This window comes from Manihot esculenta, chromosome 8 (genome assembly GCF_001659605.2).
Source record: "Manihot esculenta cultivar AM560-2 chromosome 8, M.esculenta_v8, whole genome shotgun sequence".
Lineage (NCBI taxonomy): Eukaryota > Viridiplantae > Streptophyta > Magnoliopsida > Malpighiales > Euphorbiaceae > Manihot > Manihot esculenta.
In genome coordinates this window covers 26,188,258-26,203,958 of record NC_035168.2, presented here as the reverse complement: position 1 = coordinate 26,203,958, position 15,701 = coordinate 26,188,258, and the positions used below count along the sequence as shown (strand labels likewise).

The 15,701-nt window shown below is 31.5% G+C and overlaps 1 protein-coding gene across 1 annotated transcript; it reads right to left on the bottom strand.

Annotated features, from left to right (window-relative positions):
* Positions 1-699: 699 nt before the first annotated feature.
* LOC110620553 (tropinone reductase homolog) lies at positions 700-9,459 on the bottom strand. Its single transcript, XM_021764342.2, has 5 exons — positions 9,321-9,459; positions 8,901-9,108; positions 8,587-8,803; positions 1,008-1,120; positions 700-897 (listed from the first exon to the last, which is right to left on the bottom strand). The coding sequence occupies exons 1-5, from the start codon at positions 9,407-9,409 to the stop codon at positions 700-702; spliced, it is 825 nt and encodes a 274-aa protein (XP_021620034.2). The 5' UTR covers positions 9,410-9,459.
* Positions 9,460-15,701: the final 6,242 nt, after the last annotated feature.

Genomic DNA, 15,701 nt, shown 5'->3' with positions numbered 1-15,701 from the left:
ATAATTATTTAAATAAACTTGAAATTTTAAACGTTTCGATTAAAAAGGATGTAAGAGCTTCCCATACTTTTTTAGAAGAGTGAAATCAAGATGAAGTGATTTTTTTTCGAGAAGAGCTTATAATAAATAGAAACTTTTTTTATAATTTTCTCTAAACACTCTAAAAAGTGTCTTATTAATTTAAAAAGTCACTTTTAACATTTTAAAAATCCTTTCTAGTGAATTAAACATGTAAAAGTCAACTGCTGCCTAAAAAGGTTATTGTATATAAAAAGGTTATTATCTCGCCAAATTAAAAGAATTTACTGTGGAGTAAAAATAAAGACTTTGACAAAGTGAATAGAGGCTGGGTTAATTGAATCATTATAAACTTATTATCTGTTTGAAATGACTAATTTTAAAAGAATTCAAAAAATTATTTTTTTTATTTCTTTTGTGTTTGGTAAAATTATTTGTATAAAAATTTAATTTTCTTGAATTTATGTGAGAATTGATTTTGAATTAAAAGTAAATTTTATCAAAATTGTTAGGATTTGGCAATAAATAATTTCACTTAAAAGACTATTTACATCAAAACTACTTAATCAGCCATAGAGCTTTTTTTTTTTCTTTTATCTTTTGTTTTTTAGATGGTATTATTATCAGTTCTCTTCTATTCCTTAAAGGACATAAACAATCAAGAAAACTAAAAACAATTATCTAATTTTTATTATTTGGAAGGCAAAATCCATTGATAGTAAATCCTCCATCAACAACAATAACCTGACCAGTAATATAGGAAGCAGCCGGGAAGCAAAGGAAAGCCACCACTGATGAAATGTCATTAGGGTTTCCAGGGCGAGCCATGGGTATTTTACAAATAAATCGATATAAATAATCATCTAGTTCAGGATTTGCCTGCAAAGTTTGAATTAAATTATTAATTTATATAATTAATTTTGGGTACAAATGCAAGATAATATAAATAAAAATAAGAGACGAGTAGTGAAGCGGGTTTAATAAATTACCTTTATAGCGTGGATCATTGAGATATCTATTAGCCCTGGTGAAATTGCATTAACCCGAATCATATCCTTTGCCCATTCGCATGCCAAGTTTTTTGTGATTTGATTTATTACTCCTAACAACCAGAAATTAAGCACTCCAAGACTTAGCCTAGTGGAAAGTGCATCCTGATAGACCTGAGAGGTCTGAGAAGCAAACTCAATCTCCAAGAAACTAAAAGAACGAAATGTGTATTTCTTAGAGAAAAGTGAGGAAATTTTACAGAGAGAGAACATCAAGTGTGGATGTTTGATGGCTGACTAGTTTTTCTTTTTCATTTTTTGAAAAATAGTTAAAACATGCTTATAGTTATAAAAATAACGGCAAAAGATCCATTTTGGTCCTTAAAATATTAGTAAATAATCAGATAAGATCTTAAATTTTTTTGGATTAAACATGCCCTTCAGCTATTAACATAAGCCAATTAAGCCCTTTAAATTTCTTAGAATCCCTAAGAGTACATGTATGCCCTTCAAATATTAAAATAGGATAAATAAGTCTTTCATCTTTTTGAGATAGATAAAAAGAGAAAATATACAAAATTTAAATTAAGCAAAATTATGCATAAAAATTTTTCTAATGCATTAGATTCTCATCAGTTATTTTATATATCTAATATAACATTAGAATGAATTTTTAGTGTATTATAAAGTAAATAGTTATTATACTTTTCGTTGGATAGCTCAAAATTTCTTTACAATTTTAATAGGTAAAATCATCCCTTTATAATAGGTAAAATAAAATATTACATATTTTAATAGGTAAAATCATCCCTTTATAATTTTTTTAAAAATTTAAATATATTAATTACATTTTTATAAATTATTTGAAATATTTCATATTTTTATTTTATTTACCTATACAAGAGAATAGGAAAAATGGCGAAAAAGATTTTATAAAAATGAATTAATTCATGTATTCCTCAATGATAAATAGAGGCATAGTACTCTGTTTAAATAGATTACAAAAATAACTAAATAGCTAGAAGTACGGCACAATATATTGTTAGACTACCATATGTAAGTATAACTCGTAGAACTCTAAATTACTGAAAATCAGCAGAATCAATTACCAACCTTATCTCTCCAGGCTCAAGTCCTGTAGTCAGCCTTATTACTCCAAGGGGTGAACACATCCTTATCACTCCCTTTGTCAATATCCCCCCTCAAACTATGCCGAGGTTGGAGACATAGCTTGTGTCGAAAGAACGTAAGACGAGCCTTAGGAACTGATTTAGTGAATACATTAGCTAGCTGACAAGTGGAAGGAATATGTTGAGTAATAAGAGCCCCTTGAGCTACCCGCTCTCTTACATAGTGGTAATCCAACGCAATATGTTTATTTCGAGCGTGAAATACTGGATTGACTGTGAGGAATAGAGCACTGACATTGTCTGCAAAAAGTTTCGGTGGGTGTGGAGGAAAAATCCGAAGATCAGATAGAATATATCCAAGCCATGTAAGCTCAGCTGCTGTATGAGCCATGGCACGGTACTCAGCCTCTGTACTGGACCGAGCAACTATGGACTGCTTCTTCGCACACCAGGAAAGGATATTCGAGCCTAGGAACGTGCAATAGCCTGTAGTTGACCATCGCGTCGTCGGACAGCCTGCCCAATCTGCATCAGAAAAGGCAGAAAGAGCAAGTGTAGTATCGGAACGAAGATTGAGACCATAATGTATCGTGCCCTTTAAATAACGCAAGATGCGACGAACATATTTCAGATGAGCATGAGTAGGTGAATGCATGAATTGGGACACAAAATTTACACTAAAAGACAAGTCAGGTCTGGTTAAAGTGAGGTATTGCAAGGACCCGACAATGCCTCGAAAAGATGTTGGATCGGAAAGTGGTTCAGAATCAATTGGCGGATTGTGTTTAAGGTCTAATGGAGTGGGCATTGGCTGACAATCAACCATCTGGGCACGCTCCAAAATGGAGTAGGCATAATGCGTCTGTGATAAATGAAGGCCAGTGGCTGTGGTATCCACTTTAACACCCAAGAAATGATGGATTGGTCCCAAGTCTTTCATGGAGAATTCTGCGTGTAACACCTGAATAAAATCATCAACAAGAGCTACAGATGAACCCGTGAGTAGCATATCGTCAACATAAACCAAAAGCACTAATATCTCATTAGAACAATAAAAAACAAATAATGAAGGATCCGCCAAACTGCAAAAGAAACCATAAGCAATGAGAAACTTACTTAACCGGTCAAACCAGGCATGAGGAGCCTGCTTGAGTCCATAGAGAGCTCGTTTTAACTTACACACATGCGTTGGCTTGTCCGGATTTTTCATCCCTGGTGGTTGCTCCATGAACAAATCCTCAGTAACATAACCATGCAAAAAAGCATTTGTAACATCTAACTGCCTTATTGGCCATTTTTTAACTAAAGCAACAGTTAAAACAGTACGAATCGTGCCAGGTTTGATAACGGGTGAATAAGTTTCAGTGTAGTCGACGCCATCCAGTTGATGGAATCCTTTGGCTACTAACCGAGCCTTTAGTCGGTCTAACGTGCCATCTGGTTTAATTTTGGCTTTAAACACCCATTTACAACCTATTATATGCAACCCGTCCCTATAAGGAACAAGGTCCCAAGTATTATTCCTGTGTAAAGCATCTATTTCAGTAACCATGGCTTGACACCAACCGTCATGTGCAAGTGCTGCCTTAACAGTCTTAGGCTCTCTAGGAATAGAGTTCAACAAGGTAACAGACAACGCATAGCGCGGATTTGGTTTGACAATTCCTAATTGTGACCGTGTGACCATAGTGTGTCTAGGAGCTGAGTTAACGATAGTCATACCTGCTGGGATTGCAACTGCAGTACCGTCGGAGGGAGCAGCAGCAGAACATTGTATATCGACAGAAGCTGGTGCAGGAGATTGGTGGCTGCCTAGTGCTACATTTGAAACTTCGTCAATATGCTCAGTCTCCGTAGCACTTGAATGGAAGTCTGGACTGGCAGGTACAGCAGGAGCAACGATAGCTAAAGGAACAGCCTCTGCTGCCGTAACCGGGTCTGAGACAACTGATTCTAGCAGCAAACGTGGTTCTGCAGTCGGTAAACCTGCAATATTTGGAGATTTCTGCACAAAACTAGGAGAAACATCTGAATGAGCATCATTATTAGGGGCAGAAAGAGTATTAAAAGCACTATCAACATGTAACTCATGAGTAGCGTCAGTCGTATCACTAGAAGAAGGGAAAGGAGTAATCTCATTCAAAACATTTTGTGGAGGAAGATCAGAAGTGCCAAGTGATTCTGCAAGACCCTGCACACATGAAACTGTTAAAATAGGACTAGACTCGTTGTCTGAAGTTGCCTCGTCTACACTAGAAGTGGAACTTGAATTAACCCAAGGATTCATAACCTGTGACACATATAACGAATCCGTAACAGAAGACTTATAAGGAAATATTTGTTCATCAAAACTTACATGCCTGGAAATAATAAATTTCCTTGTTGTCGAATTATAGCACTTATACCCCTTGTGTCTATCACTATAGCCAACAAACACGCAAAGACAAGACTTTGGATCAAATTTGTGACGTTTAGTATCCCAAATATAAGGAAAACATTTAGACCCAAACACAGGCAAGGAACTATAGTCAAAATCATACCCATTCAACATGTAAAACGGTGTGTTATGTTGTAAAGAATCAGAAGGTAAGCGATTAAGTAAAAACACAGCAGTTTGAAACGCTTCAACCCATAAAAATAAAGGTAAATGACCATGTAATAACATAGTCATACCTAACTCGCGAATGACTCGATGACGCCGTTCTACCATGCCTGTTTGTTCAGGCGTATATGGACACGAAATTTGATGTTTTATACCATTAGCAAGAAAATGAGATGACAAAGCAGAATTAACAAATTCACCCCCTCCATCTGAATGAAAAACTTTAATATTTTTGCCAAATTGTCTAAACACAAACTTCTCAAAAGCAAGAAAGGTAGCAAAGAAATCATACTTTTGTTTTAATGGAATGATCTAACAATATTTGGTAAAATCGTCAACAAAGCATGCATAATATCTAAAATTTTCAATCGACAAAACAGGGGCAGGACCCCACAGATCACAATGAATTTTATCAAAAGCACATGAACTAGAATGAACAGAACTGCTAAAAGGAAATCTACTTAATTTTCCTAACTGGCAACTATCACACAGATTTTTTATTTGAACAGAACCTCTAACATCTATTAACCTCTTATTACTTAAAGTAGAAACTGCGGACGCTTGAGGATGTCCTAAACGCTGGTGCCAAATAACCGCTGTGCCTGCTTTAAAACGGTTGGAAAAATAAGCTTTGGAAGCTGCAGACAAGGTATAAAGATTATGCTTCTTTGGTCCTGTTAGTAGGATTTGTCCCGTTTTCCGGTCCTTCACACAAACAGACTTATTAGAAAACTCACAATTAACAAGAAAATCATCAGTTATTTGGCTAATGGAAAGCAAATTCTGTTTTAAATCAGGTACAACTAAAACATCAGAAACAGGCAAACAACGCTTTTGCTTAATGCTAGTACTACCTATACCATTTATAGACAAGGAAGACCCATCACCAATAGCAATAGAATCCATACCAGAATACTCTTTAAAATTGTCTAAAATAAATTTGTTACCTGTCATGTGATGAGACGCACCTGAGTCGGCAATCCAGTCAGCATCTACTACTCCGTTGTCCAGAGTAAGTGCAGCAAGAGCTTAAGGTAGATTTTCTTGAGGTGATTTAGGAATCCACCAGCAAATTTTGGCGATATGCCCAGGTTTGCCACAGTATTGGCAGACTTCATCTTTGTAAACTTCACGTTCTTCTGCAGTCATACGTCGGTGCCCAGAGGGAGGTGTACGACGTTGAGTAGTTGAGTTTCCTCTTCCCTAATTCTGACCACGAGGTTGTTGCGCTTGGAAGCCTCGTCCTTGAGAAGTAAAATTTGAGCGCCGACTGGAACTAGAATTTGGTTGTCTTTGTTGATTTCCATAGAATGCAACGTGGGACGAAATTTGACCCATAGAGGCATCAGACTGACTCATAAACCAAGTTCTTCGTTGCTCTAAACTCTTCAACTGAGAGATCAGTTCTGTAAAAGTCGGTCTTGGAGGCTTAAGCATGGTAGTAGTAAAATCTTCGAACTGAGGCCCCAGACTTGTAAGAAGGCAGAATACCTTTTCGTTGTCTGGAACTGTTTTCCCAATCGCGGTAAGGTTATCGCAGATTTCTTTGAAAAGACGCAGATGTTTTGTTATTGTTTTACTTTCATCTTTGCGAAAGTAGGATAGTTGTTGTCGTAGATTAAACTCTCTCTCCTGGGAGTCTTGAGCATAAGCATCTTTCAGAGCTTCCCAAACAGTCTTTACTGTTTCCAGACCGATAACGAGCCCTAGAGATTCTTCGCTTAGGGTTCCATAAATCCACCCACGAAGTAACCGATCTGATTTCTGCCACACTTTGAAATTATCAGAAAGCTGAGGCTGATAATTTTCGGGAATTGGTGAGGGAGTAGCCATAAATTTTTGGTCTTCTGGAAATTCTGCCGTCAGATGATCGGACAGATCTTGGCTCTCAGCTAGGCTTAGCAACTGAGCCCTCCATAAGGGGTAATTCGTTTGTTTTAGCTTTAAGGTAACAAAATTTGTAACATTTAAGGAAGAGAAAGCCATTTCGTGAGAAGAGAAAAAAAAAAACTTTTGAAGAAGAAGAAGGCGGATACGAACCTGCTCTGATACCAACAAGAGAATAGGAAAAATGGCGAAAAAGATTTTATAAAAATGAATGAATTCATGTATTCCTCAATGATAAACTGAGGCATAGTACTCTGTTTAAATAGATTACAAAAATAACTAAATAGCTAGAAGTACGGCACAATATATTGTTAGACTACCATATGTAACAGAACGTATAACTCGTAGAACTCTAAATTACTGAAAATCAGCAGAATCAATTACCAACCTTATCTCTCCAGGCTCAAGTCCTGTAGTCAGCCTTATTACTCCAAGGGGTGAACACATCCTTATCACTCCCTTGGTCAATACCTATAAACAAATAAACTTGTTATGTATATTAATTTATCGACTAATATGACAAAAAGCTGTATTGTATATTAATAATATTAAATAAAATAAAATATTATATCTATAGCTCTATAAAATATATAATATTTTATTTTTTAATATTATTTATATGAAATATAATTTTTATTAGATCAGTCAATAAATTAATATAATCAATAAATTAATATATATCAAATGTTTACTTATTTTATAGATGAGCAAAATAAAAATATTAAATATTTCAAATAACTTACGAGAGATATGATTAATATATTTAAATTTTTATACAAATTATAAAGAAAATTACTTTACATACTAAAACATGTAATATTTTATTTTATTTAATATTATTAATATAACTATAAATTTTCATATATTAAAAATATGTGTATAATTTATAATAATGAGTACAAATCTTTAATGAAATCCTTTAATATAAAGTGATATTTTATGTAGTAAAAATTTATTTCTAATAATTGTTTCGTTAATATTACATATGATAAATATAAAATAAATATACTTTTAATATAAAATTTAAATTAAAAAATTATATGTTTATTAATATAAAAACTTTAGGACTATATTATAATTTATCATTAACTTTTCATATTTAATTTAGATTGTGACAAATTGAAAAAAAAAATTAGTTTTATTATCCAAAATTTAAAATTTTGAATATAAATATGAATTAAAGTAAATATTTAAATTTTTTTATTCAATAAATTTTTTAAGAAATAATTCTAACATGTGAACTATAAATTTTTTGATAAGATTAAGACTAAAATTAAGATAAATGTGAAATGATTGATTTTATTATTTAAGATTTTAAAGTTAGAATATAAATGTGAAAATTATTAAAAGAATTTTTTTTTTCAATAAACCTCTATTTTATTGATAGGTGAGTAAATAATATAAACAGATAAATATGACTGAAAAATATTAGTTATAGACCAATAAAATATAAAATTTAAAAAATAAACATAAACTAGACATAAAGAGCTTATTTAAAATATTTTAAAATTTTGAAAGTTCTATTTAACTTTCTTTTCTTAGAATTTGAGAGACTTTATGTCCCTCGAGAGTATATTTGATATGTTTTTAAAATTTAAAGATTTGTTTGAATTTTAAAAAAATTTATAATTTATAATTTGTTTGAACTTTAAAAAAATAATAATAAATGCTTATATGACTATTTACCTGTAATTTACGAGCTAAAATTTTCCTATAGTAATAAAGGATGGATGAAAAAAAAAGGAAAAAATGGAGGAAATTCACAGAGTAACAATGAATACTGTTGTTGCCAACATCAATAATCAAACTATATGTTTGTTTCTTTTTTTCAAATTTTTTCTGTTACTTTTTTACTATTTCAAAAATTTTACTTTCTACGTCAAAAAAGCAACTGCAATAATTAAAAAAAAAAAAAAACATAATTAAAATTTAATTAATATGCGCATTTATTTATACAAACCCTTAGAAGCAGCATAGATTGCAGATAGAGGAGTAGCAGCAACGCTTGTAATGGAAGAAATATTGATAATACTTCCATTTCCTGATTCCTTTAACAGAGGGTGTGAAAGTTGACAGAGATGATAAGTTGCCTCAAAATTGCTACCCATTACGATGGAGATATCTTCAGCCCTTTGCTCCAGTGTTTCGCTAGCTATTGATGTCCCAACGTTATTCACCTAAAAGATTTTTCCCAGAAAAAACAAAAAGGGAAATTATTTTTTTTTCCAAGGAAAAAGAAATTAATCAAATGATTAGCATACAGTTGAAACTTACAAGAATGTCGATTTTGCCATCGAAGATAGAAGAGACAATCTGCATGAGTTTCTCTCTTTGGTCTGGATGAAACATGTCGCTTACGGAACCAGTGACGCTGAAACCTTTGTGTTTCCATTCCTGTAAACATCGATCAAGCTCTTTTAGGTTGCGTGAACACGTGTGCACTGCTACTCCAAAACCTGCTAGTTCCTCTACTATAGCATGCCTTGTTTGAAATTAAATAACAATTCAATTCAATTCTTTTTAATAAATTTCTTATTTGCAATGAAAAAATTCATTTTATTTCCTTTGTAAAATTTTTATTTTTAAAAAAATTAAAATTATATATAATTTTATTAAAATTTATTTAATGAATTAAACCAAATAAACAGTTAAGTTATTAAGATTGCAGAAGAAAAAATGTTTTAAGTTACAAACCCTATGCCTTTGGTTCCTCCGGTGACAAGGGCAGTCATTCCCTTGAGAGACCATCTACTTTCCCTGCGATTCAGCTCTGCTCCTGCCATGGCTTCTCTCGTTTTTTTTTACCTTTCTGCTTTAATGCGCTTATCTAACTAGCGACTAACTTGGATGGAAACAAATGTGTCTACGTGTTTCTATATATAGATACTTTGGGAGAGTCTTAAATTTGTCATTTTCAAGGTAGAATTTTTATTGAAAAAAAAAATTGAGTGAGGATTGAATTCAAGATTGTCATTTTAAAATATGCATGATTTTTTTTCTATAATAGAGTATTTAGATACTTTGTTTCAGTTTGAAAAATAATTAAAATTATTAAAAATTATACAATAAACTCGGAGTATCTCATTATTTTAATTTTGTAGACTAAAAATATTATATTACTTATACCATATAGTACTTTGGAGTACTGTATAAAATCTCAAATTAACTTGATTATATTCAACATAATTAGTTTTTTTTAACTATTCAAAAATTAAAAAATATATATATTAATAATGCCTGCAATAGCTAATTGTAATTTATAACTGATAATTAATTCTAACGGATATATTCTAGATATTAGCATATTATATCTAATTACTATTATTAATGTGTAAACTAACTAATAAAAATATATATTAATTTATTATATTAAAAAAATAATAATAAAATATTAATTTATTATATAACATATATAATAATTAAAAATAATTTTTAAATTATAATTGTTGTTCATGTGTATACATAATGTTTTTATCATATAATACATAATGAATGTTATAAGTAGTTTTTAATTATTAATTATAGTATTTTTAATTTATTATTATATCTTGTACCTATAAATAATTTATTGAGGTAAAATTTTAATTAATAAATTATAAAATAATAATATAATCTAAATAAAAAAATGTAAATTGGCTACCAACAATCGATGAGAAACAGTTCTAATCTTAAAATTGATTCGAAATGCAACTGTTATATTTTATATTAATTTTTAAAAATTTATTAAATACTTTATTTTATCTGTTTGAATGTTTATCAATTTTTAAAATTATATTCGTCAATTAAATTATTAAAGAATAACATTTTTGTAGATTCTTAAAAAAACACCATTAGTTATGTGGTAGTAAATAAAGGATAGATTACTGATACTGAGATTGAACGAAGGTGACTTTAGTGCAACAGTTATTAAAATAAATTTTCTCTGTAAAACAGAAAGAACATAATTTATGAATATAAAATTACTTTACGCACGTTTTATTTTTCCATTGAGATTCAGAATTTTGTTGAAATTGAGATTTATAATTTTTTTTTTTAAAAAAAAAAATTAACTTGTTATTCGGAAATTGGCTACTTGATTTGAAATCTTCGGCAATTAAAGCGGAAAGTTCGGCGTGGAAAGGTGTCTAGAAGTAGAAATGAGATAAACATCAAAAATTTGTCGACCTTTTCTTTTGAGTATTCCATATGTAGTTTGATGGGTCCATTAAAAGCAACCGAAGTGGTTGGGATTATTTTTTTTTTCCCTATATTTTTATAGCCTAATTTTAAAAATAAAATAAACTTAACAAATGCTTAATGGTTTATCCACATTGTAATAATCTAGATTCTTTTATTTTAAATTAGTAAAAAAAAATATTTATATGACCTTTTGATAAGAATAAAAAATTACAATACAAATAACTACCATAGAGGTTGGCATGCAGCTAGCGTGATTCTTTTGATTATTTTCAAAATTGAAAAAAAAAAATATTACTATAATTTAGTTAATTAAAGATGGCTAAATTTATTAAATGAGAGATAAATTATAATTATAAATTAAATTAAATTTAATTATTTTCTACTAATTAGGTTGAATGTTGATTTTTTAACTTAACCAAAGTTTATATATATATATATATATCGTGTTTCATAAAATTAAAAGATGGGTGCACTCCATTACATCTTACAATATTATAAAAAAATAATAATTTAGTAATTACCTTTAACGATCAATATAATGACCAATCCGCTGTGATGAAAATAAAATGAAATTAATTTTTAAAAAATTATATAGCAACAAAAAAGTGATCACCGAATGGTTTAGCAATAGCCAAATTTCAAATGGTCGCTAAATGTGATAGGATTAAGTGATGGGAAATAACATCTACGAAATTAGCGATCATTTTGCGACGTTCTGTAGTGGAAATTTGATGCTGTAAGTTATGACAACTGAACGACGAATTTGCGACTATGTTAGTGATGAATCAACGACTAATGTGTGGTCGTTAAAAGATTTTTTTGTTCGCATATACATGAATAATCGCTGATCTATGCGCTGCTTTTGCTCCTTGATACAAAAGGACAATCAAGATATGATTTCACAATCTCTGTTTCTCAACCAATTATATATACCTTTAAGGGCATGTGTTTTTTTTTGTTTGTCTTTTTTTAATTAAAATTTCCTCTAATATTAAAGTGATAAAAGTTTGTTGGGATGATTCAATATTTGGTATTTGCGCTATAGAGATGATTTCTTATTTGTGGATAAAATAATTTACCTCAACATTGTATATTAAGTAAACAACTAAATCGATTGATAGCTTTTGATTCTACCATGTTGCTATTCATGTATTTGTGAATTGTAATAGGAATTTATCTCTCATTAATTTTTAGGACTTGCTCAAGGTCTAGGAATAATTTGTAATGCCAGGGGAGGACTATTTTAAATGGCATATATAAGCAATTGGATGATAAAAAGAGAATTAAATTTAGGGATTCTGCTTTTAGAGCTTCTGAATTTCTTATGACACTTCTTATAGAACTTGTTATTCTGTTTATGATTCTCATTGTTTAAACATGGAATAGTGTTGAAAGTATTTAACTCCTTTCTTTTAGTGCTTCATAAGGTCCTTATGCCTTACATTTTGTGCCTTTTACATTGTCTCGTCTTGTTTATAATTAGTGTAAAAAGTTCCATGTCCATAGGAAATATAAGGAGAATAATTAGTGTAAAAAGTCCCATGTTCATAGGAAACATAAGGAGAATAAGGAGAAGGAAAAAGACTTTGATTGAACAAAGTCATGGTGGAGAACTATAACTAGGTAATGAAAAAAGAGAAAGTGGAGAGAAGTAGGCCCTTGAGTTCTATTTTTTCAAAACAACAATTGTTTCACTATCTTTATTCAGTGCAATTTTGCATTTTTCACCTTCCCAAATGTTGTTCAGTTCCTTGTAGACCAAAAGTGTTGTATTAAATAAATATGGGATTGATCTTCAATGGCACTCTTGTGCATCCCATTCTCTTCTCTTGTAATTAGAAATTAACTAGGATGGTTGGTATGATTGGGATACTTTAGTTTTTTAAATGGTAAAGGACCAAATCTCATTTGCATAACTTTTACAACATTAATGGTGAAAATAAGAAATCAATAAAGGATAAAATCTCACTGGCACCCCAACTTTAAAAATTGAATACTTTTGCTAGCCCATCTTCTACTGAGGTATACTGATTTAGACCTTTAATTTTTAGAAGTACATTTTTTTTCTTTTGCTCATGTAGGAATTTCTATTCATCTTTATTGACGTAGAATCCTATGGCACAAACCTCAAATCCACATACACAAGTAGATATAGAATTCAAAATTTTGATAAACCTACCTCCCATGGCACCCCACAATTAGAGAAGCTAAAACACCAATGATTGAAGGATTTAGATGAGAATCCGACAAACGTCACAACGAATAGTTAATAAGTTAGCCGAGATTCTTGATGCAATTGATGAAAGTAAATTCTCACTCTCACTCAAAGCAATACATGCCAAAGGCATGAAGAAGAATTCTGAAAATTTTGATTCAAAAGTTCCCTCTTATAAGTGTTTCCTATTCTTATATAGTAAGGAGAAAACAAATAAAACCCTAAGACACTCTTCTTAGGCCTGACCAAACCACATACTAGACTCAAGTCCAATCACACACTAAAATAACACATCAAACTCATAAGTATTAAAACATAAACCCAAGACATGGCCTAACACTCTAAAACTTAAAAGATAAAATATGGCCAAAATACAAACCCAAACAATGCCAAAATAAAGTAAGTGTTTAAATAATAAAATATAGCAAGCCCATCATAATAATGCTGAATAAATTAGACAGCGTCATCTGCATTACACACCTCAAGTAAGGTGAGTAGTTTAGGTGTGTCTTCAAGATCCATAAGACATTTGCTAATGGCAAGCTCAATCAATTCTTGTGTTACTTGTTCTTGAATGTGTAAGTTCATAGCTGCTTCAAGCTTCTTAGCTTTTGATGGGAATCTAGGATCAACATGTGATAAAAAATTCTGTCACGCAACTTGATAAAGAACAAAGCAAAAATATCTTTTAGAAGGTTGTTCTATTATACCCCTAACCAACCAATGTGATTAGAAACATAGATAATAAAGCGAAAGTTGCTCTACTACACCCCTAACCAACCAATATGATTAGAAACATAGATAATCAAGCGAAAGTTGCCCTATTACACCCCTAACCAACCAATATAATTAGAAACATAAATAATCAAGCGATTCTAACTTTGAGAATGCCACAAAAAATTCTTAATAAGTTAACTAAGCATGGAGGAGATCCATACTAGAACACCATAAGGTTAAACCTTGATAAGTTGCTAAATAATGGAGAAAAACTAAAATATTATTTAAAATGTCATCTTTATTCCTTGGCTAATTGTGGCTACCACCTTAAGGGTGTTCTTATAGCCTTCAAACCCTAATTTTATTGTAGGAAGGTGTAATTATAATATAAGAAGGATATCTAGTTAAACCTAGATTACATTAAAGATCATTTTTCTAAATTGTCTTGGAGAAATCTCCTTCCTAAATGGGCTGCACAAATTTGGCTTCTATTATAAGCCAAATTAATTTAAAACAAATCTCATAAAATACTAACATACCAAAATAATAAAATTAGCCTAAATAAAATTCGACCATACATGTACTATGCAATCTGAAATTGTATTGCGCGTCCACGTGTGTTGAAGAGTATGTTGCTTATTTCCTTATTCTCCTATGCTTTCCAAATATAGTTCTCATATTGTAAGTCTTGAATTAAGCGATGGTAACTTGATTTGTCATGATTAGGAGTTTTCCATTTTAAATCTTTGAAGCATCATGTTATTTTCTTGTTCGTATCAGCTTTGCTCCTTGTCACTGGTCCAAATATAGTTCTCATCTTGTAAGTCTTGAATTAAGCGATGGTAACTTGATTTGTCATGATTAGGAGTTTTTCATTTTAAATCTTTGAAGCATCATGTCATTTTCTTGTTCGTATGAGCTTTGCTCCTTGTTACTGGTCCACTAGGAAGCACAAATGGATCCTAGCTTCCTTGATTCCCATGTGATTGTGCTTGCTGGTTCATATCATTCCCTCTTTCCTCATTGCATATTTGTCCTCAAATCTGCAACATGGTCAAAAGGAGACAAGTGAAACACATTAAAGGTAGCACTAACTGCATACTCATCTGACAAGTCTATTTTATAAGTATTATCATTGATTCGCTCTAAGACTTGAAATGGACCATCACCATGAGCATCCAGCTTATTCTTCCTCTGATTTGGAAACCGTTCCTTTTAGAAGTACACCTAAACCCAATCACCAAGAACAAACACCACTTTCTTCCATCCTCTGTTTGTCCTGTTAGCATACACTTTGTTCCTCTTCTCTATGTCAGACCAAGCCTTCTCATGCAAGGACTTTACCAATTCTGCCTTTTTAATACCATCTAAACTAGCAAGCTCATGCAAAGGTAAAGGAACAAGATCAAGTACAATCAGTGGTTTAAAACTATAAATAAGCTCAAATGGAGAAAATCTTGTGGAAGAATGTATGCTACGATTATATGCAAACTCAATGAAAGGCAAGCAATCTTCCTAAATGTTCAAATTCTTAATCACTATAGCTCTGAGCAAGGTACCAAGAGTTCTATTCACCACCTCTGTCTAGCTATCTATCTGTGGATGACATGTAGTAGAATATAAGAGTTCAGTACTCAACTTACCCCACAATACTTTTCAAAAGTGCGAAAGGAACTTTGCATCTCTATCTAACATAATTATCATTGGTGCTCCATGAATTCGAACCACTTCTCTGAAGAACAAGTCAACTACATTGATGTCATCATCAGTTTTATAGCAAGGAATAAAGTGAGCCATCTTGCTAAACCTGTTGACAACAACAAATATGCTATCTCTACCACGCCTAGTCCTAGGTAAGCCAGGCACAAAGTCTATAGAAATATCCATCCAAGGTGAACTAGAAACAAGTAAAGACACATAAAAACCATGAGGCATAGACTTAGATTTTTCTGTCTACATGCAAT

Bases quoted from the DNA above. Each gene is read 5' to 3' on its own strand.
- LOC110620553 (XM_021764342.2), bottom strand. From the start codon at position 9,409: ATGGCAGGAGCAGAGCTGAATCGCAGGGAAAGTAGATGGTCTCTCAAG. The intron at 8,804-8,900 runs GTAAGTTTCAAC...AAAATCTTTTAG, and splicing joins ATGGCAAAATCGACATTCTT to GTGAATAACGTTGGGACATC. The intron at 898-1,007 runs GTAATTTATTAA...CAAACTTTGCAG, and splicing joins CAATGATCCACGCTATAAAG to GCAAATCCTGAACTAGATGA.